General features: G+C 40.1%; 1 protein-coding gene and 1 long non-coding RNA gene across 2 annotated transcripts in view; both read left to right on the top strand.

The window, feature by feature from the left end:
- The window catches only part of LOC142139484 (uncharacterized), a 507,294-nt gene that overhangs the window by 446,325 nt on the left and 34,779 nt on the right, over positions 1–26,190 (top strand). The gene's annotated exons all lie outside the window — the stretch shown is intronic.
- Positions 1–26,190, top strand: part of ADAMTS5 (ADAM metallopeptidase with thrombospondin type 1 motif 5) — a 73,751-nt gene that overhangs the window by 20,447 nt on the left and 27,114 nt on the right. Inside the window, exons 2-3 of the mRNA XM_075197129.1 lie at positions 301–433; positions 16,513–16,680. Of these exons, the coding sequence (XP_075053230.1) occupies positions 301–433; positions 16,513–16,680 (301 nt within the window). The remainder of the gene's footprint in view (positions 1–300; positions 434–16,512; positions 16,681–26,190) is intronic.

Genomic DNA, 26,190 nt, shown 5'->3' with positions numbered 1-26,190 from the left:
CCCAGCATCATATAGACCCTGGAAATAACTTTCCTCTATTGGCAAGTATGAAATAGCTCCGTTCCATCATATTTATTTTTATACAGCTTCATTCCGAATAACAAGGAAATCTGAACTTTAACTGGCAGGAAAAGTATTTTAATATGGACAGGTGAAGTCTGTAATCCATTCCCCCTCGACCGTCCAAGAGCCAGAGGGTTCCTCTGTATAAGTGGCAGACAACATGTTGTTACTCACTGTTAGTGTAAAAAAAAAAATCGAGATTTGAATGACTTATTTTTTTCCCTTCTACTTGGACAGGACTTATGTGGACATCATTCATGTGATACCTTAGGAATGGCAGATGTGGGCACCATATGCTCCTCTGAGCGCAGCTGTGCAGTAATTGAAGATGACGGCCTTCATGCAGCTTTCACCGTCGCTCATGAAATTGGTATGTATCGCTGTTTCTGTTCTCTAGCCAAGCCAAACACTTTAAACAGCTGCATTAGTAACCAAAATACCCCTCAATGAAATCCAGGCCTCCACTTGGGGTTATTTAGAACACAATTTAGTGTCAGCAGCTAGATGCACATTACCATGTGTAAGGGGGGAAAGGAAATGAATTAGCTTTTACGAAAGTGCAGATTTCATATTTAAAATATACATTGACAATATGAGTGGACTTGCAAATCTCGCGTTATTTACCCGAGTAATGCAAATCACATGCTTGAATGAGTCGTCTAAGCACAAGCTGAAAAGCAATAACACTGAAACACTTGCTAGAAATCCTTCTTAAGCTCAGTTTCTGCTCTGTGTGACCTCTCCCGACATATAATACGTTATTGCTGCAAAAAAAAGTGAGATCACAGGAAATGTCCTACGATGCACCCACACAAATTTCTTCATTAAGAGCTATCATTCATTGGTATATAGTTATAAACGCAAGGGATTCGTCATTTCGTCCAATAGGTTTTAAACCTTTTCCCTTACTCCATCAAGTTTTATTGCAGTAAAGTGTTTGTTTATTTTTTTGCAATTAACTTGAATATCCCAAGCTATTCACAGATAAACTATTGCAAAACCTGTCATAATATATTCCACTTAATGCTTAGTGATGAATTCTAATGCATCTGAATCAGAAATACCCGGCTATTCATGCTGTTAATTTAATTTGTAGATGATTAAGATTATTATCATTTACCAATATATTGCACAGTTCTCTATAGTAGCCTACATATTTTAAGCAAAAACGCATTGAAACCAACACAAAACCGTATACTGAGACAAAGGGGTAAGTTTGTCAAGCCGCAAGGTTGAAAAAGTGGAGATGTTGCCAATAGCAACCAATCAGATTCTAGTTATTTATTTAGTACATTCTACAAAATGACAGCTAGAATCTGATTGGTTGCTATAGGCAACATCTCTACTTGCTTAATGGGCGCCCACACCAGCAGTGGGTGAGGATCTTCTCATCTTGGGACTGCGGCACTGGGCTGTGACATCACAGTTCACCACCGCACTCCTGCCTCATTACCAACATGGTTGAGCAGCAGCGCCACAGGTAAAAAGCTGCCAGCTTCTGCCCTTCCATGGCAGGGACTGAGATATGGTGAGATGGCGCCGAAATGAAAATAAAGACACTTGTTGAATGACGTTATGTCACTCATACGGTGCTTTAGGTGTTCCCTAAAGCCTGGCACCTTAGTCATAGCCTAGGCTCACTTAGTGCACTGGCCATGCATGTATTATATATTAGGCAACGAAATGATCCAAAAGACAGATTCTGGGACCCGACTCAGTGTCCCTATCCACCTCTGACCTAGACAATATTGCAATATATTATTATTTATAGCTGCTTGATAAATAATAAAGTCTCCCATGCAGATGCATGGGGCCCAATCACAAAAAAATAAATAAAATGGCAGGTGAATAAATACAGCGAAGCAAAAACAAACCCTATTGCTGCGATAAATGTTGTATCGTGTGGATAGGGCGTGATAAATACCCCACAATTTTTTTTCTCTATCAAACTTTAGCAGAATATATTTTGTACTTCTAATAAATTATTAAATAAATATATAAAAGAAGATTAAAATACAAAATGAGTCCCTTGTAATACAAGCCTTGTGCAGACTCATAGAAGAACTTCATTCTTCTTTTTGTTCTCTAATATACGCACATACTGACTAGTGTGCCTGTGCTAGACTGGCTCAATGTGTGAAGTTGCGTCAATACCTGCACACAAGCCCAAGCCTTCAGTTCGGAGGGCACAGGGTGTTCGGGGTAGTTTGCCTATCTTTTAGGGTGGTCTCACAATATTCCAGCCATTACAGAAGAGGGGGGTAGAGGGTGAGAGGGAGTGAGGGAAAGGGAGAGAGGGAGTGAGGGAAAGAGAGAGAGGGATTGATAGAGGAAAGGAGGGAGAAAGATAGGGGGGGAGAAACCTTTCTTTTATAGCTATTTGTCAGTCAGGTTAGGAGAGCGGTGGACATTTTATTGTAACATACTTCCTTTTGCGTGTTAGACAGATGCGGCCATTTTCTTGTAGTGCACCTCTTTCTGTGTGTTGTAAAGCAGTGGCCATTTTGTTGTAGCACATAGCTGGGATAAGGGACTGCTCCAGGAAGGGTCTTTTCTCCAAATTAAGTTAGGAGGTTTCGCTCAGGCAGGTCAGCTTTACTATTTACTGTAAGCAGGGGTAGTTGACCTCAGGTTCTGGTTTGGATACACGTATCTCTCACATTATCCCTTTAGCTAGCAGTCCTAGCATCAGTGACTACCCAATGATTACTGCCACAAAACTGGGCACATATGAGGTGTAGATTTAGGATATTCATAGTATTCCAGCTGACTACAAACTAGTTTCACACAGGAGAATAGTATATACCCTATAGCAGTATATAAAAAAAAATACTTATCCTGTCCTGTACATTGTAATGATTAACTTAATAGTAAACTTTCACCAAGAACATTAGCCTGCAATGGGTGGGCTGTATTTACAAATTAATTTAGACAACATATGCTTTGACTGTTATGCTATATATTACATATGAGTAGTTTGCTTTACTTAACTCTTAATATGCATAAAAACATTATTTTCAAAGTGATCATCACTTTATGGGGAAAAAAAAGAAAAAAGAAAATATTATTTCGTGTTCTTGGCAGGAAAAAACAACACAAGGGAAACTGATTTTCAAACTGCCAACTTGAAAACTACTTATAAGTCTTTGCCAAATCAAAATAAAGTTTGCTTTTTGGTCTCGGTTCACTAGTTCAAACCACTTTAAATAGCTGGAGAATAATATGTTGTGAAGGTTTTTTTTTAACTGATTAATCATTTCTCCTCTGAAGCAGCCTGCAAGCAATTATGTAAATCACATGTTCTACTAATGTCAACAGTGTTGGTCTGTATTAGCCTAGGTACACAGCTTTTTCGTCTAATAATCGTGCCAATCAGCCGACATAGGACTGTTCGGCCAGATGTCGTGTTAGTGTGTAGAATCACAGTGCCCATTGTTGGCTCATTAGGTTGGTCGTACTGTTTCACAATCTCATTCCAATCACCTTCCGATCATGTAGTGTGTATGAATTCATGACCGATTCCACGACCAACTGCCGATAGTTCCTCAAACTGCGACTCCTTTCGGGGGCGTGTGTATGTAAATTTCTGATGTCTGTAGCTGTCGCACGTGGAAGGACGTGTTTTCTATAGATGTGTATTGGATCTGTCTGCTTGCATAATTATACAGTGGTAATCGTTTTCACGAAGACCACTAATCCGACATCAACAAGCCCTACAAAGAAAATCCGAATTTCTGCAAAACCAATTTGAAAATAAACAGACTTACCTTGAAGCCAACGTTGGATATCTTCGATTGGATCATCATGCTGACAACAAGTTATTCCGATTGGACAAGTGTTCGGCACTGCAGCTTGATGTCATTGCGACGTCCGTCAATAGAAATTTAAAGCGACCATGTGGGGACCCCTAAAATTAATTGTTCAAACACTAAACCCGACATTGCCGATTTATATTTCTATTGACGGACGATGCAATGACCTCAAGCTGCAGTGCCGAACCCTGCAGTGCTGAACACTTGTCCAATTGGAATAACTTGCTTTCAACATGATGATCCAATCGGAGATCTCCAGCGTTGGCTTCAAGGTAAGTCTGTTTTCAAATCGGTTTTCCAGAAATTCGTATTTTTTTTGTAGGGCTTGTGGATGTTGAATTTTTCCGCATCGATGAAGCGTACCCAACCCTAATTATACACCTGTGTACATCTAGTGATGAAAGAACCTGATGGGAATGTAATTACTAGATGTTTTATAGCTATGCTTTTATTTTAACCAAATATATTTATCGATTTATATATTTGTTTAGTTCACATGCAAGGATCAACATTTGCATTTGAGGATCACCCTTCAGATTCGATTTTTGAGGTTCTTGATTCACGTTCAAGGTTTGCGTTAAAATTAGCATTTACATTTTGTTTTAAAACACTAATATTTTTAAGTAATAAAAAAGTGTTTTCAAATTTAGCTCAGACGTGTTACAGCTGGTTTGTGTGCAAATCAGCTCATACATGGTGGGACTTGATTGGCGCTGTTTCACTTTCTCGAACTTGCACATAAAAACTTTTTGTAATTTATCTGAAATTTGTGGAATTCTTGCGAACTTTAACATTTTAGAACCGATTCGATGATCCAATTCATAAATCGGCAAGCGCCCAGTTTGAGCATCTTTAATCTTGACCCAGCCTCTCTGTGTGTAAAGTTCTGGACTATAATAAAACTGTAAAATGTCACTGGCTATGGGGATCATTTCTAAGTGAATAATTCAGCTCTTGTCAGTTTTATACCGATTTTATTCAGTTGTCACATTACACAACTGCTAAGATCTGGTTTTCCCCCTATAACATCTCCCTTCTCTCTTATAATCATCAACTCTATGGCATCTCTTATCAGCCCTCTCCAACTCTTGCTGTTGTGGAACTACAAGTCCCACCTTGCCGTGCAGGTTTGTCAACTTCTGGCTCCCCAGCTGTTGTTGAACTACAAGTCAAAGCTTGCATCTTGTTCTCCCCATCAGAAGTCGTAGGTGCAGACCTGAATCATACATCTTACATTTTAAAATCGTTGGTCTGTTTGTCTGTCCAGTTATGCATACGTACACCCCTGCACTGATTGGGGTGAAACCAACGCGAGTCGGACAAGTTGGATAGCCAGGTTTTAGGGAGGTTAGGGTCCTGGTCGGACCTCCTGTTGGTGTATGCTGGGCAAAACTTTGACCCAGGAAGCCTGTTCTGAGCATGCATTTGGACACCCCTGCATCATTTGGGATGAAACCAACGCGAGGTGGTACAGATGTATCCTGGTCAGGTTTTAGGGGGAATAGGGTCCTGGTCAGATGTCCCGTTGGTGTACACTGGGCAGAACTTTGACCTGTGGACCCTGTTCTGAGCTTTCCACTAGATGGATTTGGACAAAAACTTAGCAGACTGGTAACATTGGATCCCATAAGACATGCTAGGGGGTCGAGGTCCCGGTCAGACATCCCATTGGTGTACAATGGGCAGAACTTTGACTCGGGGAGCCATTTCTGGGCCTTCCACTCAATGGATTTGGATAACATTTAATATAAAAACAATATCAACACCAGGCAACCACCTCATGGGTGTGTTGAAAGAGCTGCTAAGCAAATTATTTTTAAAAGGTTGCCAGTTACATCCAACTCATTGGTAACTTAATATCTTGAAGATTTAAACCCGGGCAGTGCCGGGTACATTAGCTAGTAAGTAATAAACATACACTGCGTAATATATAATCATAATTATTCTCATCCTTTTATTTTTGTAAATAGCACTGTATATTTGAAGAACTTTAGCAACACATGTCAGTCCATTCTTGACATTCTAATTTCCCTACCACAGTCACACAACACACACCAGGGCAATTTAGTCATAAATCCTTCAACCTGTGTGTATGCTCCGTGGGACTAAACATGATCAATCCCACAGGAACACAAGAAGAACATGAAAACTCTCTTCGGATAGCACTCTTTTCAGAACCGGAGGCCCCGGCGCTGTTGGCAGCAGTGTGAACCACTGTCCTCTCATATTGCCCAATATATATTCAAATATATATCATTATCATCGCCATTTGTTTATATAGCGCCACAAATTCAGCAGCGCTGTACAGAGAACTCACATCAGTCCCTGCCCCATTGGGGCTTACAGTATAAAATTCCCTAACACACACACACACACAGACAAACACAGAGAGGCAGACAGACTAGGGTCAATTTGTTAGCAGCCAATTAACGATTAATCAAACTCATGAACTGTAAGGCAGAAGTGCTAACCACTACGCCACCATGCTGCCCTGCATGTTAGATTGGAAATTAGTTACTTAGTTCATATTCATTGCTAATGAGATCTCATAGAGGTTGGTTTGGAAATGATGAACAATATACGAAAGAAAGACTTTGACTAGTTATATGAAGAGGTTGCTTTTGGCCGTGTTCCCATTACAACGGAAGGTAATAGCTTTCTCACCAGACTTATTATATCTTTAGATATTTTCACAATGGTATGTACGTAGGACTAGACATTAAACTGTCAGACCTAGACATGAAAGGGCGTGAGCCTAGAGAGAGCATACCCATAGATCCAGGGATATTTCCACACTCAGCACATAGTGACACATAGACACTTTCTCACTTTCTCTGAACTTCCTTAGTTCATTCCTTCCCCATCCTTCCTGCTGAGCTTTGGGGCCTCTGATATGCAGTGAGTGACATAACCTGCATCAGTGAGATCCTGGCAGCTGTCCAATGGCCGTGGTCCTGAACAGTACGGGATAATCACCTAACCCTGGGGAGTCGCTGAGCGCCTGGGCCAGAGATAACAACAGAAGTGACTAAATTCAGCAAGCAGGAAAGTTGAGAAAGTCATTTTATTTGTATAGTACGGAGCCCGAGTCCTGCCAAAGACCAAATACACACCGCAACCTTGCTCTCACTATGTGCAGCCTAACAGCCAGCTTTTATCTGCTTTGCACACAACGGAGCTGCTCTGAACTTGTCACTGTGGTTTATAGAAATGTTCAGTATGCTATTGTACACAGTTACCCTGTTTTGATAAGTGAGAATGTTTGTGACCCCACTAGAGAGCGTCTCCCCCCATGCCTTTGCATGAAACTATTGGCGGCAGCAATTGTACTGCAATGATATCTGTTCTCTAAACGTCATCTCAGAATGGCGTGAACAAAAAGAATAGCAAGAAAAAAATATTTATTAATGCATTTAATTTTTTTTGTAAATGAATGAGAGTAATGCCTCATCTTTCTGATGGGGATGGCAGGACAGGGGGGCGTCGGGCTGAAGGTAGATATATCATCATCATCATCATCACCATCACCATTATTTATATAGCGCCACTGATTCCGCAGCGCTGTACAGAGAACTCATTCACATCAGTCTCTGCCCCATTGGAGCTTCCAGTCTAAATTCCCTAACATACACACACAGACAGAGAGGGAGAGATTAGGATCAATTTTTGATAGCAGCCAATTAACCTACTAGTATGTTATTGGAGTGTGGGAGGAAACCGGAGCACCCGGAGGAAACGCACGCAAACAAGGGGAGAACATACAAACTCCACACAGATAAGGCCATGGTCGAAATATATCTAACTTTTATATTATTGCTACCATATATTTTTTCTATACAGAAGTTATTTTTTTAAATTTAAACAGTGGTTTCAGTTCCTGTGCATGCTTAATAGAAAAGTACAGGGGCTTGCAGTGCGATAAATTACTTATCACGCAGAATATTCTATTCAATCGCAGCAGTGGATCGCTCAGATAGAAGCCATTTTTCCCTGTTTAGTTTTATTGTTTGGCCCCTAGATGCTGTATTGAGGAACTGGAGTAGGGTGCATGAAATGTAAATGGATGCACTTTGGCTTGGGGTCCAGTAACAATCCATATCGTATTTCCCATGTAATAAATATCAATATGCACACATATTCTCTTATGCTTTAATTATATAATGTGCAACACAACTTTTACGTTGCCTCCAGGGCTATGCCACAACATACACCCCTCCACAGATTTTACATTTGCACAAAAACTTTAACTGAAACACGAGCCTTTGATTGCGTCCGTTTTAAGTTCCTGCAAAAAGCTTTTAAGCCACAAGCTTGGGTTTCATACATCTTTTATGGTGCATATTTCTCTTCTAATGCATTTGATATAATTCCTTGCTTGTAGTTCTCAATATTTAAATATACTTTTGGAGCCACTCCAATAGGACAGTAGACTTCTGGGTAATGCTATTTGCACCGCAGCCTTTTTGAGTCTACCCTCTGACTTGTGCTGACACCCAGCTACACAGCCTGCATTGTCCTTGATCGGTCTCCTCGGTGAAGGATTAGGTTGTACTGGTCATCGCGTGAAGGTTATTGTGGCACGCCTATGGTAGACCGTGGTAACTGCAAGCCCTAACATGACCACTGGACTTGATCATAATGCATCTCCATTAAATAACCACTTTTAAGCTGGAATTTATAAGCTTAAAGAAAAGAGAATTGAGATTTGAATTCAGAGTAAAACCATTCAGGTTGTACATTGCTATTGTACATAGACTATACATAGACTATATGTGCAAAAGTATTTGGTCACACCTGTTAATTATTGAATTGAGGTGCTTCAATCAGACCCGTTGCCAGAGGTGTATAACATCAAGCACCTAGTCATACAGTCTCCATTTGCAAAGATTTGTGATACAAAATGGGTCATTCTGAAGAGCTCAGTGACTTCAGGCGTGGTCCTGTGATAGGATGACAACTTCGCAATAAGACTGTTTTTGAAATTTCATCCCTGCTGGATATTCCACGGTCAACTGTAAGTGATATTATTAGAAAGTGGAAGCATTTAGGGACAACAGCAACTCAGCCACAAAGCGAAAGACCACGTAAAATCACAGAGCGGGGTCAATAACTGCTAAGGCGCATGGTGCGTAAAAGTCGCCAACGCTCTGCTGATTCCATAGCTGAAGAGTTCCAAACTTCCACTGGCATTAACGTAAGCACAAAAACGTGCTTGTGTGGCTGGAGCTTAATGGAATGAGTTTCCATGGCTGAGCAGCTGCATGCAAACCTCACATCACCAAGACCAATGCCAAGCGTCGGATGGAGTGTAAAGCACACCGACACTGGACTGTGGAACAGTGGAAACATGTTCTGTGGAGTGATGAATCACGCTTCTCTGTTTGGCAGTCAGATGGGCTGGTCTGGGTTTGGCAGATGCCGGGAGAACGTTCGTTACCTGCCTGACTATATTATGACAACTGTGAAGTTTGGTGGAGGAGGGATAATGGTATGGGGCTGTTTTGCAGGGTTTGGGCTAGGCCTCTTATCTCCAGTGAAGGGCAATCTTAATGCTTCAGCATACTAAGTCATTTTGGACAATGCTATGCTTCCAACTTTGTGGCAATAGTTTGGGGAAGGCCCTTTTCTACTCCAACATGACTGTGCCCCAGTGCACAAAGCAAGGACTACAAAAGCATGGTTTGATGAGTTTGGTGTGGAAGAATTTGACTGGCCCACACAGAGCCCTGACCTCAACCCCATCAAACACCTACGGGATGAACTGGAACAGACACTGCGAGTCTTTTAGTCCAACATCAGCGCCTGACCTCATAAATGCTCTACAGAATGAATGGGCATAAACTCTCACAGAAACACTCTAACATCTTGTTAGAAGCCTTTCAAGAAGAATGGAAGCTGTAATCACTGCAAATGGGGGACCAACTCCATATTAAAGTATTTGTATACAATGTCATTACAGTCCTTGTTGGCGTAATGGTCAAGCATCCAAATACTTTTGTCCATATACTATATGTGCAGAAAATCAACTCATATTAAAAGATAAATCCACTTTTAATAAAGTTCTGCCCTAATGTTCCTCATGCCTTAAATAACTTATTACTCTACACCAGTGATGGACAACAGGTGGACTTCGGCCCACCTCCTTCCTGCTATATTGTCAGATTTGTTTGTTATAGCTTGGAATACTTGTGTACAATTCCGGCCAACCTCTCTGTATCTTGTTGATGTTGGCAGCATGGTGCAGCTATGGATGGTCCATGGTGGGGGGTAAGTTTATTCCAGCAATTGCTAAGGAAACAGTATGCAGTCCACACACAAAGCATAGAGACAGATCAGTATATGGAACAAGAGAAGCATACCTCCCAACATTTCAGTCCCAGGCAGTGAAAAAGGGGGTGTGGTCACTTCACAATGGGGGAGTGGCCACGACGCCATGCTTACATGAACACGCCCCCAGAGAGCTGCCTTGCGCTGTAAAACACTTGGTTGCCAATTAAAAGTCTCCCTTCCTCTTATGCCGAGCAGCAGTGAACGGAAGATAGAAAACATGTACCCGGGCGGGACAGAGACCTAAAATCAGCACTGTCCCAGTGAAATCAGGACAGTTGGGAGATATGGAGAAGTAGTATTGGGCTTGTGTCCACACACAGACAGGATAAGAACAGATCAGCATACAGAACAAGATAAATATTCCAGAAATATGAACTCACATCAGTGTTTCTACACGACTGTCAGTTTGTGTACAGTTTACTGTAATATTTAGATAGACTAGTTTTATACCTCACTGTTTTGCTCCATGAATCTCATAACTCCTTATGAATGCAGTATGGGGGATGTATTTCTGTAGAAGCTGACTCAGTATAATTACATAAGAGCAGCTGGTGCATATAACAAATGCTTATATTCTATCTTGATTGTTTCTCTATGTTAAACTATGATAACGGCAATCCTGAAATAGAAATGTAGACTTACATTTGAGATTCTTATCAAACGACAGATAGCATAAACTTTTAGTTAAAATTTAAGATCGACTACACAGTTTAAGGGGGTTGTCCACTTTTAGTTGACACGTCACCCCCTCCCTCCTATAGTAGCCTTTCGTTGGAGAATCTCCTGATCTCAGGCGTTTGTTATCCAAAAGTGGACAACCCCGTTAAACCATTTTTGGCATACTTATCGACTCTCCCAGAATGTCCAGGAGACTTCCAGTGAAGTGTCGACAGAAATCCAATATGACGTGTTTTGCGTCATTTTGATCCACCCATCCTGACTGCCCGCTGCTTCCCAGAACTACCCTCTGCCTCTTACTGAAGGGAGGGCTGAGAATTTGGAAATGTTTTTTTTTAACATCCCTCATACAATACCAGTTTATATTTCACTGAAAAATCCGGGCTTATCCAATAATATTTTGTTAACCTTAAACTGACCATCATCCCACTTGCTGCACACATTTGAGGAAGGAGTGGTTGGAACTTGGCTGTGAATAAAAGAACATGTAATTTAGTAACTGAGTTTCCAATTTAATTCATACATCTCTTTTTTTTTTCTCTTTCCTTTCAAAATATGTTGTTTAAAACTGTGCTTCCTATTAAAATTCTACTTGGGTTTTTTTTTCCCTTTCAAGATATGTTGTTATACTTTGGTGTCGGGAGTTTGTGACTGAGGTCGGTAAAACGAGCTAAATGGATACGTTAGACAATCTAAAATCACAGCAGAATGTTCAGCCAAGATATAAGGAAGTGCTTCAGACACAGCACTATCTCCACACACTTTTTGCTGTGGTTTGAGGCTTTTTCTGTTTCTGCTGATCCATGTAAAAGTTCAACCCAACAAATGTTTAAATTAAACAAGACTTTTATTTTGAAAGCTGTTGAGTAGCCTGATAACGTTCTAACCTTCATGTAATTCTGGGGTTTACTGCCATATTCCTTTATATAAGATGTGGGACTGGAGAGCTTGCTCAGGCTAGAATTATGATTGCAACTTGATATGTGACTTATAATTACAATCTTTTATTGTCTTATATGTAAGATTTATGTAAGATAAACACCGTTACATCGTATAGCAGATGGTTCATAGTTTAAACATACATGAATACTTGCCAACATCTGCATAGAATTGTGGTTCATGTGACATGCGGTGCACTCTAGAGAGCAGACCACCCAACATGACCCATTTTCCGGGCACATAATATTACGCTCCTGTTTTTCTGACTGATTTTTTCGAACTGTAATAACCTTATCTGAATTAATGTTAGAGAATGCTTGCCATTCTCCTGGAACATCCCAGAGTTTCCATAATTCCAGGAAGGTCTCCCAGACTACCCGGAGAGCAGGCATTCTCCCGCTTCCCGTAGGAGGGGAGCAGCTTAGTGGGAGGACTGGTGATTTTATGAAGGATTACAGGTGCATGAAATCCTCCAGCCCAAAGAAATATTGTCCATGATATACTAAGGAACAAGAAAAAATCTTGTAGTGCCCGGTCGGCTCTTCAGTTCAGGTGGCATATGGATGCTGGTTTTTATGGTGCTGTGTAGATTGTAGTCTGTATTAGGGAAGGATATGTATATACTTTATATTTTGTATATAGCACAGTCATTGTGATTATCCCTGTTATTGTTCCCATACTAATATACCTCTTGTATTTAAAATCCCTTTCCCCTTTGAAATCCTACACTTGACCTTGGCCGTGGGAGGGGGTATATGGTCTCTCTAGTCTCTTGGGAGTCCCTTCTTTGACCTCATGATTGCTGGTAGAACCACTGCGAATGCAGACATGTGTGAAGTCGAGAAGAAAAAGATAAAAAGTTTTAAATCCAGTTTAGTGTTATTCTAACATCGCGAGTCTCCCAGAGGGCTCCTAGGCCAATTCAGTTCCCCATCTATGAATTTCCCATTCAAGCCAATGGGAAGCCCACAAGGAACGGACATTGACAGCACCTCTGTTAATTTGAACTTGAATGCCCCCTTAGTAGGAGGTAAGATAGAAGCCCTTGACAGAACATGCCATATCAGGTTAATAAGGCAAGTCAAACTTTGCATTCTCTTTTATCTTAGAAAACTTTGTCCCAAACTATTTTTGTGTTGTTGGCAGAGTTATCCATTAATGCATTTTGAAGTAGGAAATCAAAGCAAGCATAGAATTTACCGGCTTCCCAGGGTACATGTTAAAAGGGTGACCTATTTGATGAAGATGTATCCCGTATCATCTCATGGAGGTATTCCTGCTATGAGGCAAGGGGAATTTAATTTTATTGAAAGCCCAGGGTTGTGATTTCTTTTACCATAGGGTCAAAAAGTGAAAGCAGAAATGTGAAAACACAAAAAGTGTGGCAACTTTAGGACCTTCAGAAAAATAAGGTCCCTTAGTGGGCAAGGGCCTTCAGAACTTCCTTTTCCGCAAGGCTAGGGGAGGGCCCTACTGCCCTGTGTTCCACTTAAGCTATCCCAATGGCTCCAAAGTCTTCTGTCTTCCCCTTCTCGCAATGGAGGGGGCATCATGGGATTAAGGGGATGGGAACCTCAGGACCACACCACCTCCCTAGATTTTGCGGAGCCCATCTGTGAAGAAAACAAAAAAAACGTGCAGTGACAAACAGTGAGCAAAAATAAATAAGTGCTTTAATAACACAGCCTCAGCCTTCCGACAATATAAAATATAAAAATTCTCCCGCCTAGCCAAAAGGCCAAGGCAAAGGAGCGCTAGGGAAAACAAAAAGAGTAGGATTAATGTGCTACGCGTCATACTCTCTCACAGTGACCAGTCCCCAAGTCATTTTCAGGTACCCCTAGATTGCCACTCTGGGGGGACTTCTTCCTAGGCTTTCTTGCTGCCAGGCTAATGGCCAGGGGACCAGTAGATGGTCCATCGCCTAAACGGAGAGCCTTTAAGCACCACTGTGTACATGGGCATCTACATCTGATCTTGGCCAAAAGGCTGAGATGGGGTAAACCTTACCTGAGGAGGCAGAATGTGTGGTGGGGCACTGTGGAGCGGGATGTCACAGCTGCCTCTCCTTTTGATGATAGACTATGGGAACAGTGTAGAGTTATGTCACGTGCAAATCCGGGTCCCAGTTAAATCTATCCTCTGTATCTCTCGTTGTAAATGTACATTCCTCAATACAGGAGCTAGCTATTCTTGCACTGTGCACCATCTTCTGATGTCAATCAGAGGAGCAGCAGCATGATATAAAATAAAATAAACCCTCAGTGTAAATATCAGTCATTGAATTAAATGGTATAATGATGCAAGTGGGTTATGTATTCTTATTAACTGTAATGATTTTCCTTCCTTCCCCACTGGAAATCGTCAATGACATCCATTTTTCTTACCTCACATCATCGCCGTGTCTCACACGCTTGACGAGCCAGGCTTGGCGTCATATCCACTTACCCATTCATGTTGTCACTATTAGGCATTGACATTTACTTGAACTACATAAATATAATAAAACATATTAAATTAATTTTAAAGTCATGTTGATTCATGGAGACACGTCAAATAACACTATATTTTGAGTGCTCTATTTCTTGTGTTTATGTATGTTTAGCTAATATGATTTTGTCAGCTGAGCAGCTATTATCCATTTAGTAGCACAGACTAGTTTGGAATCTCTCTGAAATGGAATCTTGGGACTCTGTACGAGGGACATTGCTAGGCGTTTACAACTTTACCACCAAAGTGGTTGAAGTATAATGGACAAGGGTTCATAAGACCAGAACACACACACACACACACAATTGTGAAATAAACTTTATTTGAATAAAGGAGGGAATCTAAATTTCCTCAAGGTGCCATGATGTGCCTCAGGAACAGTCAGCGGTCAAACATTGCCTCAATGTTTTTATTAAATGGGTGTGAGCGCGGTCACGATCTTCTCCGCTTTTCAGTGGGTTTCGGTGAGGAGAACAGTAGGTAGATATTCGCCTCCACCAACCGGCCAATCACAAGCGTTTTCCCACACTGACCAGTGAGGAGGAGTCTGAAAATTTTCCAAATCATGGCTAACTGAATTTTTTGAGGGGGGGTTTATACATTTTATATTATCACAGGAGGGAAAATCGACAATAGGCTTGTAGTGTTTTCGTTATTTATAGAGTTTTTTTTCATCTCGCCCTATACTTTAAAGGGTTATTGTAGGAAATAGTACTGCTGTCAATGGCAGTAACCCCAGCCGGGGACTTTAAATATTTTCATTTCCATTGGAAAGATTAAGTAACAACTAACCACTGTACAGCCGCAATTATTAGTTATCTCAGGACAGTAGACAATCCAATCGAAAAGACAATTTTTTCAATGGTTAAAGATAGATATAAACATATGACTGATATATAATTATTTTTTTTTATGTTTATTTTGTATCGCCAAGGCAGCTGAGTATCGCTCAGATGTCTTGGCAAGAATTTTTGTAGATAAATTCCAGAGAAATCTGCGATAAAAATTTAATTATTAACACTGCATTTTCATAAATTATCTCAAAACTTTAACTAGGCAGCAGTTTTTGTAAATGTTTTCCCACATTGGTTATTAATGACCAGTACTTAGAAAAATAACCTGATATTTTAGGGTTCAACTGTTTTATGACACGTAATACTTTTAGAAGCACTGGAGGGAACGCCATGTGTGTTTCTTAATTTAAGCTTCTTAAGTTCTTAAGCCTGTGAAATGCAATCTACACACCACTTGATACTCAACTTGAATTTTCTAGTAAAGCCATGTTAATGTTGGCATTCTGCACGGTGGAAAAAAATCTAAGGTGACAAGAAGCAATTACGTAACTTTTACCAGGGGAATAAGCTCTAGGCAATTAGTGCTTTGAGCTGGTTGTTTAATTAAATACTGACTAGCACACCTGCAATATGCGGCAGTTTGAAACCTGTTTACTTTTTACGCTGTTAGTTTAAAAGTAAAAAGAGAAGCCCGATTTTTAACAGTTTATAAATAGGGTGTTATTTTGCTTCAAAGGGAAAGAAAATAAAAAGTTTAAAAAGCGTATCAAAATTTTAAACCTTGATTTTAACTGACAGAGATTATGATTATTACGTGGTAAAAAACGGCTTTAATTTTAAAAGAGGAGCTGATCCTCTTAACTGTTTTGCCATCACTTACTTTCATACATATAGTAATTCACTGTAAAATTTATTCCTAGTAAGTTACAAAAGTCCCAGCATGACCTGTCAACTGCCCGCTGGCTGTCAGCTGGCAAAGCATGCTGGGACTGGTAGTTTCACAACACCTGGAGAGACGCAGGTTGTCCAGGACTAGTTTAGTACAGGCTTAGGGGTATATTTAATAAACTGCGGGTTTGAAAAAGTGGAGATGTTGCCTATAGCAACCAATCAGATTCTAGCTCTCATTTTGGAGAATGTACTAAATAAGTGACAGCTACAATCGGATTGGTTGCTATAGGCAACATCTCCACTTTTTCAAACCCACAGTTTAGTAAATCTAGCCCTTAATATACAATAAAAATAATGTGTGCTTTATATAAACACACACAAACACACACGAGTGTGTATTGGATTAAAGGCCTTGCAACCACAATTTCTGTAGCCGCCTGTAAATGAAGACGAAACTGCCTCATACTGTATTTTGTAATATGTTCCATCCATATGTTGTTTTTTTTACATTACAGGACATCTCCTTGGGCTTTCGCATGACGATTCTAAATTCTGCGAGGAGAACTTTGGCTCCCTTGAAGATAAACGTCTTATGTCATCTGTCCTAACGAGCATTGATGCCTCCAAACCGTGGTCAAAGTGCACTTCTGCGACAATCACTGATTTCTTGGACGACGGCCATGGTAAGTGCCTCCAAGTGAGCAAACTGTGAAATCTATTCCATCGTTTTAATCGCTGACAGTTATGAAGTCAGTGAGATATTTATTACTTTCTAAGTCAGTTTTATTGAAAGTACTTCCTATGTTAACAGCCCAAGTTATGTGTACTGTGTCAGGCATATTATAAATCTATGAAATGGGAGATAGGTTAGTCTTCCCAAAATTGACGAAACCTGGGTACTTAGAAACCTGTATTACATGATTGGTGTATAAACAAATGTGAGATGTATCCTTTAGCTTTGATTGCTAGTGATGTCAGAGAGTGACAAAGACTATAGTGTCCCCTCTAGGACCCTATTCATGTCAGAGCATTACAAAGATAATATACTTTTTAATATACTTATTTGTTGTTACACTGGAAGTCATTAACAAAGAAACCGCCAAGGCATAGTGCAAAATCCTCTTTGGTAGCGTTATGCAAAGCACAGGGATTTGCGGAGCAAAATATGCGGAGTCTGTGGACGAGCACAAGATTGCACCCGCCAATAGGAGATGTAGGGAGGGCGTTCTTTACTAAGCAAAAAAGTAGGCATAACTAGGTTTACAGAAGAACGCAAAAGTGATATTTCCTTTTGGAGAGCGAGATCATTAAAATGATATAAAGGTTGAGAAGAGGTCACAATAGTTGTGTTCCATACAGTTCTTTTCGCTTCGTAAAAAAAACACTTGAATTTTACTGGCTCTTTGCTGGTCTCATCCTTATTTTGACATTATTGTTTATTGAGTGCGCCTATTCAGATTTCTCCCTGTAAGCCTAGGTGAACTTCTAGCTTGCAGAGGAGTCTCCCGAGAGCACAGAGCACCTTGGAGAGCACAAGGAGGGTGCAAAACCAAGATGATTTGCAGAACACATCCAGTACAATTCGTAACTTTAGGTCCTCTGAACTTTCAGAGCAAACATCCGCTCTGAAGTACGAAAGCAGCCATGAACACGTCTAGATCCTCTATTTGTGCAAGTGTGTCTCGGATGCCAGTGGGGCGCATATGTTTTGTGGAGTGAGAAGGTCACCTCTGCTGTAGAGGACCAGTTTCCACGGGTAGAGGGTACAGTCGGGAACAACAAAGGCGTTCCTACTGACGTAGTTCATAGGAACACTGAATCAAGTCATTTTGCAGAGCAGTGCAAAAACCAGATATCGTAGGAATAGGAATATTTTAAGGAGATAAAGGGTGTGGAGGACTGCAAGGCCATTTCCACTCCACAAGAGATCTTCTGCTTTGCGCTAGCTCAGAGCTGGCAGTATTCAGGTCTCATACTATCCTTCTTAATGATGTGCCTTTCTCTCTTCTCTAATCAGTGCACCCAAGTCTGTGGGTACCTGGTCTATTTATTAGTAATTGCCAATAGGGCTGGCTTTCTACTACCACTTATCACAGCGATAGAAATCTTCTTATCGCCACCAAGAAAATATTCCTGTGGCAGCTGAGAGATACTCAAGTACGGCTTACTTTACTGCTTCGACAGGACAGCCTCAGTGGATCTACGCATGACCGCGACATAAAGGCTTTCCGTGCTCCTCTGCACTATAGTGGCCTATGATAGGTATATTGAAGTCTTAACTCAGGCTATATTCCTGTGCTTAATATATAACAATGAACCCAAATGGTATCCACAAGTAACACACACTAGTTAATTCTAGATAGTGATGCGGCCCATCACTGGACTAGATGGCCATGGTAATTATTAATGAGTAATACACATTGGATGTCAAGCACTGTTCTGCGTATGAATGTTGGTACTATACAGTCTACTATCCATTGGAAGGAAAAGGCGTCCAGACTTCACTTACATGTGTCCGCCTGGGGCACTGTGAGCACAAACGCTTTTCTAGCCCAAAACACAACCTGACTTTCATTTTTAGGTAGCAGATTTTAGATGACATAAGCATGTAAGAAGACATAAGCAAATCGCTTTCTGTACGGTCCATTTAACAATTCTCGATATTACACCTATCAAACTATTTTCGGTAACAACATTTATTACTGGTTCAAATGGAAAGAACGTTTTTCTCACATAAAAAAAAGTTTTTATAATGTCAATTATCTCAATTTGCTTTTTTTTATATATATATTTTGTATTTTTTTCTTTGTTGTTTTGTCTTTTACAGAATATCGTTGCAGTAGTTTTAGAAGCACATTTTTTAGCAGTTTTTAGAAACGGTTTTGTAGATCTTCCTGGTTTCGGTTCACAAGTTGATTTCAAATGTTCGATATTTTTTTGATCATCTCTACTTTAACGTTCTCTGTTTTAAATTAATTAAAACTAAAAAAAAAAAGTATAGATTTAAAATTTCTTTCCATTTATAAAAACTCTACTCGAGACAAATAGGAACAGATAAGACAAAGAACCATTACATCTAGAGGAACTGTAGATGTACTATAAAGACCTGACCATGGGAACAATAGGCCCTTAGAGAGTTGCAGGGTACGGTGTTGAAAGATGACATAGATCTAAACAATAAAGCATGTGACATAATATGTAGTAGGGAACATAGTTAACTGCATCACCAGTGATTGGAGTGGGGTAGTGTACAAAAGCAAAATTTCAACAATAAATGATAAACAATTTGCTAGTAAATAGTATACTAAAATACTATACTATTTATATGGACACTATGGGCTAGATTTACTAAGCTGCGGGTTTGAAAAAGTGGGGATGTTGCCTATAGCAACCAATCAGATTCTAGCTGTCATTTTGTAGAAGGTACTAAATAAATGAAAGCTAGAATCTGATTGGTTGCTATAAGGAACATCCCCACTTTTTCAAACCCGCAGCTTAGTAAATCTAGCCCCATGAGTTTGATTCAATAGGGAAAGTTAAGTAAAAAATTGAATAAGTTTTCTCCTGGACAAAACCATATTCAATGCAAAGGGTGCAAATTAGCTTCCTATTTGCACATAAGTTAAATACTGTTTGTTTTTTCAAATAACATACAAATACTTGATAGCTTATTTGTACACTGAAATTTAGAGTTGATATTTGTGTGCTATATGAAGAAACAGTCAGTATTTAACTTATGTGCAAAATTGAAATCAAATTTGCACCCCTTGCATTGTAACGTGGTTTTGTCCAGGAGAAAACATACTCAATTTTTTACTTAACTTTCCTTAATGAATCAGGTCCTATGTCATTTAAAGAATAAAAAAAACACCTCAAACTGAAAATTCAGATTGGTAGGAATATCATAAATAAAACCCAGCCACCAAAGGATACTTACATGGGATCTGGCGTTCGGGCTGTCCAGCGAGTCCCTTGACATTATGTCACGCTCCCGTTGGCGGTGGTTGTCAGCCTTTTTTGGCAGGAAAGGTGTCACTGATAAAAGGAGCAGTGCAGGAAGACACTCGGGAACCCACATGAATGTTGGATTCTGGGTAATGAAGCTTTTGGGATCAAATTTTACTTGGGATATTCCACCTAAAATTTAAATTCAGGTTTGTTTTTTTTTAATTACCCTTCCATGTAATGTGCGGCTAAGGGCACTTACAATAAAACAATGATACTTAGCCAGAGAACTCAATTTGAATGGAATTTGGTTCCCTGTGACCTCAGATAACGCCATCTTCTCTCAAGTAATACAAATTAGATTGTAAGTTGGGCTGCCCTGCTACTGAATTGAAATATGCTGTAAATAATCTTATACACATTATGTTATTCATTGCTTTACTTGTACAGTTTGCCCTAACTGTACAAGTAAAGCAATGAATAACATAATGTGTATAAGATTCTTTACAGCAGATTTCAATTCAGTAGCAGAGTTGTGTGCAAGGTCCCAAGAGTCAAATACTAGAGATAAGGGAAGCTGGGCCGAACTTCAGGGCAAGAAGAGACTAGTTTGTAGAGGTGCGCTGGATATAATCTGCCAGTTCCACTTTTGGTTTGACAGTCCTTGGAAAATTATCCCGCGTATTTGTGAATTACATGGAATTTATAACCTGTAAGTAGAGCTGTGGTGAAGGTAATTTGATTCCGCCCAGTACTGTGGTTGGGGTACAATAATGGACAAGTCCACTAATGAAAGAGAAAATCTAGGAAAAATAACTAACGCCAAATGCAGCTGGAGAAATGCGTAAAATCCTCCCCCGAAATGCGTAATGAGCCAAATTTTTTACAGAACATATTTGAAGATTTCCCTCATCATTACTCTCCACTAACTCTCTTATGTATTGACTTAGCAGAAGACTGGAGACTTGTTTTATTCTGCAATGAAATCATGCAAAGATAATGTCTGAATCCATTTTCCACCATCGGTGATGAAACATGTCCTGAGTAAAACATATTTTTGTAGTATTATAACCATCTGCCCATTGAGGTTTGCGGGGGACTTAAATTATTTAGAAGAGGGTTAGCACATCACAGTCCCATTTCCAGAGTAGAAATCAGATAAATCTGTTTCTCAACTTTATGTGGCAAATTGACCACCTATATTATTGTTCAACACCCTCAATTGTGGAACAATTTTTAAAATTATTTGTTAAACAGGAAGCAGTGGGGACTATACACGTGGAAACTGTTTATGATTAAGTGGTATTTGGTCCATATTATTCCCAAACATTCTTTTTTTTACTCAACTTATGACCCTTTCACTAGTGATGATAACACTTCATATTTGACTTATTTATGAGTTATTTATACTGACCTCTCTTTCTAAGATTTTTGTAAAGTTTTTAAATACCATCATCATCATCATCATCATAATCTAATTATATAGCGCCACTGATTCCGCAGCGCTGTACAGAGAACTCTTTCATATCAGTCCCTGCCCTATTGGAGTTTACAGTCTAAATTCCCTAACATACACACACACAGACAGACCGAGAGACTAGGGTCACTTTTGATAGCAGCCAATTAACCTACCAGTATGTTTTTGAAGTGTGTGAGGAAACCCACGCAAACACAGGGAGAACATACAAACTCCACACAGATAAGGGCATGGTCAGGAATTGAACTCATGACCCCAGTGCTGTGAGGCAGAAGTGATAACCACTAAGCCACCATGCTGCCCCTCATCTTTTTTTTTTCTCATCATCTATTTATAAAAAAAAGTCCACGCATCAATTACACACATTTTGTGGGCTGAACCAGTGCCCGTGAGAATGCAGTCTATACATTGACACCTCGGGTCTAGTGGCTGGATCTCTTCCGGCATCATTATGCTAGTGCGTCGTAAGGTGACTGCACAGACAGACCAATCAGCTGGCAGCATTAGTCACCATACTTACATGCCCATTAATGGTCACATCAGATTGCAATCGGATTATGATTGGAAATCACAGTAGTCATCTCCTGGCGGGATTTGTGCTGTAAATTGCAATGCGTGGGGCCAACACAGTAAATCTGTATAGTCTGTGACTGTCTAATGTAGGAATGTTCCACCTATGGATTTCCAGGAGTTCTGAAACTACAAGTCCCAACATGCCTTGCCAGCTATTGACTGGCTATCTACTGGCAGAGGAATCTGGGGCTTGTAGTTTCACAACAAATTGAGAGCCACAGGATGGCCGGGACTGGACAACTGTGACTAATGACAGTCATGTGACTTACGAAACAAATTCAGTACCAGTGATAACACCTGGCCACTCTACTGTGCATCAATTCCTCCTAGTGGGTATTACCCCTAATGCTATTGCACTGCAGTCCTCACACAGCCCTATCAGAAATACAAAGCATTTATCACTAAAGGGTTTTTTTTTGCCTTTTATATATGTATTTGCAAAAAATATCTAGATAGCAATTTTGGATATTGTGCAAAATAAACCATATTAGGCTCTGTGTTAGCAAAGTATAGATAGAGGATATATGACACAAATCACTATCGTCTGTATACATGGAACAATTCCAGCTTAATTCCATTTTTAGTTTGGACCTGATCCAAGTCTTGTCTTGTTCTACTCTTCTTGTCCGCGTGTCATATTTGGATGTAGCTGCTTATTCTCCATGAATAAACGGATTTCATTATCACAGCTGTGTTTTTACAACGCTCCTGCCTCCTTATATCCATCCATATCCCATATCTCTCTCTACTAGTCTATATGGTTTTTCTGTTTTCCAAGAGGCCTGTAAACATCCAGAACAACGATTCTTCCATATATGTATAAATGTGTAGCATACAGTAGGACGGTGCTTACCATAGACAGCAAGAGGATCACAAGCTGAAGGCAGCTCTGGTGGGTGGAGCAGTAGTGAAATGACCATATGTTCATTTTCTTTAGCATGTCTGATGTGTAGCTTTTATGTGTCTCTTGATACAATCGTGATGATCACGGAGGATGTGATGCTCAGTTTTATAGCCTGAATATGCAGCAATATAAATACTAAATACAGCTGTGCCTACAAATCCACAGATGGGAAACCTTTGGGTTATAAAATAAGCGTGCAACTCCGCTACATAATATACAATACTATACTGTAAGTCAGTATGCCACGTTACATGTTTCTTATCCTGGATTCAGTGAGTCCTCTCCCTCTTGGGTTAGTCAATGTGTCCATATGAAGAGTTCTATGGACTGTTTTCACATACATCATAACCTGAGATCTCTTCACAGGCCAGAAAATAAATGATGTTAGCTGACCGGAAATAACCCAAAAAAGTTCCTCTCTGCTTTTTGACAAATCCTACCGGTGGCTTTAGTCTTCGAATGCTGCCTAGTTTAGTTTTTGCCTTTAATCCTTTGTTACTGAAATAGAAAATGAGCTACCATAGTTTGTGGATGGCAAACACAGTGACATGGGGCCTGATTCATTAAGGATCTTAACTTGAGAAACTTCTTATTTCAGTCTCCTGGACAAAACCATGTTACAATGCAAGGGGTGCAAATTAGTATTCTGTTTTGCACATAAGTTAAATACTGCCTGCTTTTTCACACAAATACTTGATAGCTTATTTGTACACTGAAATTTAAAGTTGATATTTGTGTGCGACATGAAAAATCAGGCAGTATTTAACTTATGTGCAAAACAGAATACTAATTTTCACCCCTTGCATTGTAACATGGTTTTGTCCAGGAGACTGAAATAAGAAGTTTCTCAAGTTAAGATCCTTAATGAATCAGGCCCATTGTTATGAAAGTCAATTCTCATTCATTCTGAGTGTCAAGATTTCCAAAAATCGGGACTGCCTTGTTCAAAAAAAAACCAAAAAAAAAACAGGACACATGGACACCTTAATTAAATGTGTTATGTTGTAGTGTATCTTTCTCTACAAAGCCTTCAAGCAACCCATTAATGTTTTAGTATAAGCCCCTCTACTCCACTCCTAATTCTTGTTTAATGGTGCTGACCTTTTGACATAAGCTATCCTAAGATCAATTATTGTATTATTGTGTTTAATTGACTGGTCTGATTGATTTTAGAGATGATATTCTTCAAAAGAAAAAAATGCCCTCCCCCCCTTCCACCACCGCCACCATTTACCCAGAAGAGGCGTCTAAAAAATGTGCCTAATATGCTAATTGCAAATCTGGGAGGAGCTCTGACTGTACAGCCCCGCCTACCCCCTGCATGTCCTCCGTATCAGCACTCCTTACTGCTTCTGGGCGCTATGATGAGCACTGGTGGCACAGTAGAGGGCACAGCACAGTGTGATCTCTCCATTCCTTCAAATAAATAATGCAACCTCTTTAAAAAAAAAATAGAAACTTAACTTGGTAGACATAATTCTTATTTGTCGGAGTAGAGATGACAGAGCAGACATATAATATGAGGATTTACATATATCCATGCTCTCAGTCAAAGGATAAAGTTTCTCAGAAAGTCATGTTCTGACTTGAGACTCGTAAACCCTGGATTAATACTAGTAAGTGCTGCTTTACTGAACAGGGAGTGCTTAGTCTGCATGTCAAGTAGAAATGTGGGGATTAATAATAGGAAAATACAGTGCAGGTGAGAGGAGAATGGTCAGCGTGTGAATTTATTAAGGGCACGGAAATCGTTGCCTCCGAACGGAAGGAAGTACAGCAGGCAGACAGCTGCGGCGTTGGGTGATTTTCATGGGAACTTACTTGGAGTTGAGCACAAGGGACGGATGGCACCAAATTTATGAATATTTAAATAACACTCTCCAGCTGTGTCATTTCTTACATAAAAATGTTCCTGGTAGACAGGCTTTATGGAGCCTGTGAGCTCCTGGGCAGCTGCAATGCTCTAAGCTCATCTCCAATGTATCACTTATTAAATCTACGATACGCTATACAGAAATTGTGCCGAAGGATTGCAATTATCATGAAAAATGCTGGGTTATTTTTAAAGATAACTTCCAGCAACTTTTTTAATAGACATAAATACAAACTTGGTCCACATAAATATAGTACCACTTATCGACGATCGTTCTGTTTAAAGGAACTGTAAACTTAAAATGTTATTTATTTAATTGTGCCTAGCAAATGAGATTGTGCTATATACACTAGTGATCATTTAATATTATCTTTCTGTACAAGCTATGGGGTCTATCTACCCATTGTATATTGTCATTTCTTTTTTGCAGCGATAAGATATGAATTAACACAACAATTTATCAGCTGAGGCCGCAGCTCCCATAAGAGTCTGTCTCGGTGAAGAGTTTATAGTGATTGCAATGAAACTTCCAGGATCTGACCTGACCTATGCACTCTGCATGTGCATGAGCTATCATGCTCAGACTACAATTAGCAATAGGAGGGAGGAGAGGAGCACAAACCCTGCAGGGAAGAGATCCAAAGATCCCTTTCCTGGGATGCTCTCTGCATAGAATAGAACGGCTAATGTTAGCTACGGGGGCCCAGCTCCGAAAAGCTTTGCATGATAAATTGCTCCAGACCAGAATGGTCCAGACCATTGAGACTGATGGGGACTGCAGTGTTCTGCGCTAGTTTGGATATCTTCTGCGTTAGGCTTTTGTTAAACAGCCAGGATAATAAAATATGCCCAAACCATGCGGAAACAGCCTTTCCGCATGATGTGTAACTTGATAAATAGGTCTCTATTGGGGGGAAAATTGGGTAGCCCAGAACATCGCAGCTGTGCACTTTTACCATTACTACGGTAAACTTCTCTGCTCAGTTTTCCTGGCACCTGTATTGGCAGTTAGGAGAAAAGAGCAGAGATTTCTGTTAAAATCTCAGCTGCAAAATGTCTCCAAAATGAACGCAATACTCTTCGCGTCTAATTGAATTTCCCCCTGTGAGCAGACTCAAAAGGTTTTGACTTGACTTGTTCCTTGCTCACACACATCTTGCCACAAGGACCACCCCCCCAAAGCTATGTCTTTGTAAGAACTGATGCCTGTGTGCGTAGTTAGTTATTCATATTCTTCACCTGCCCAGCTACAATATCACCAAGATGGAATCCTCAATACATGGGGACATTGTAGAAAAATAGTTTTAATAGATTATTCTGCCATCCGGAGAGTTCAACTGTACAACCATCATCAGTGGGCAGCACGGTGGCTCAGTGGTTAGCACTTCTGCCTCACAGCACTGGGGTCATGAGTTCAATTC

The sequence above is a fragment of the Mixophyes fleayi genome, chromosome 2 (genome assembly GCF_038048845.1).
Source record: "Mixophyes fleayi isolate aMixFle1 chromosome 2, aMixFle1.hap1, whole genome shotgun sequence".
In the NCBI taxonomy this organism is placed as follows: Eukaryota; Metazoa; Chordata; class Amphibia; order Anura; family Limnodynastidae; genus Mixophyes; species Mixophyes fleayi.
Note: the sequence above shows the minus strand (reverse complement) of the source record. Positions and strands in the feature narration are given on the sequence as shown.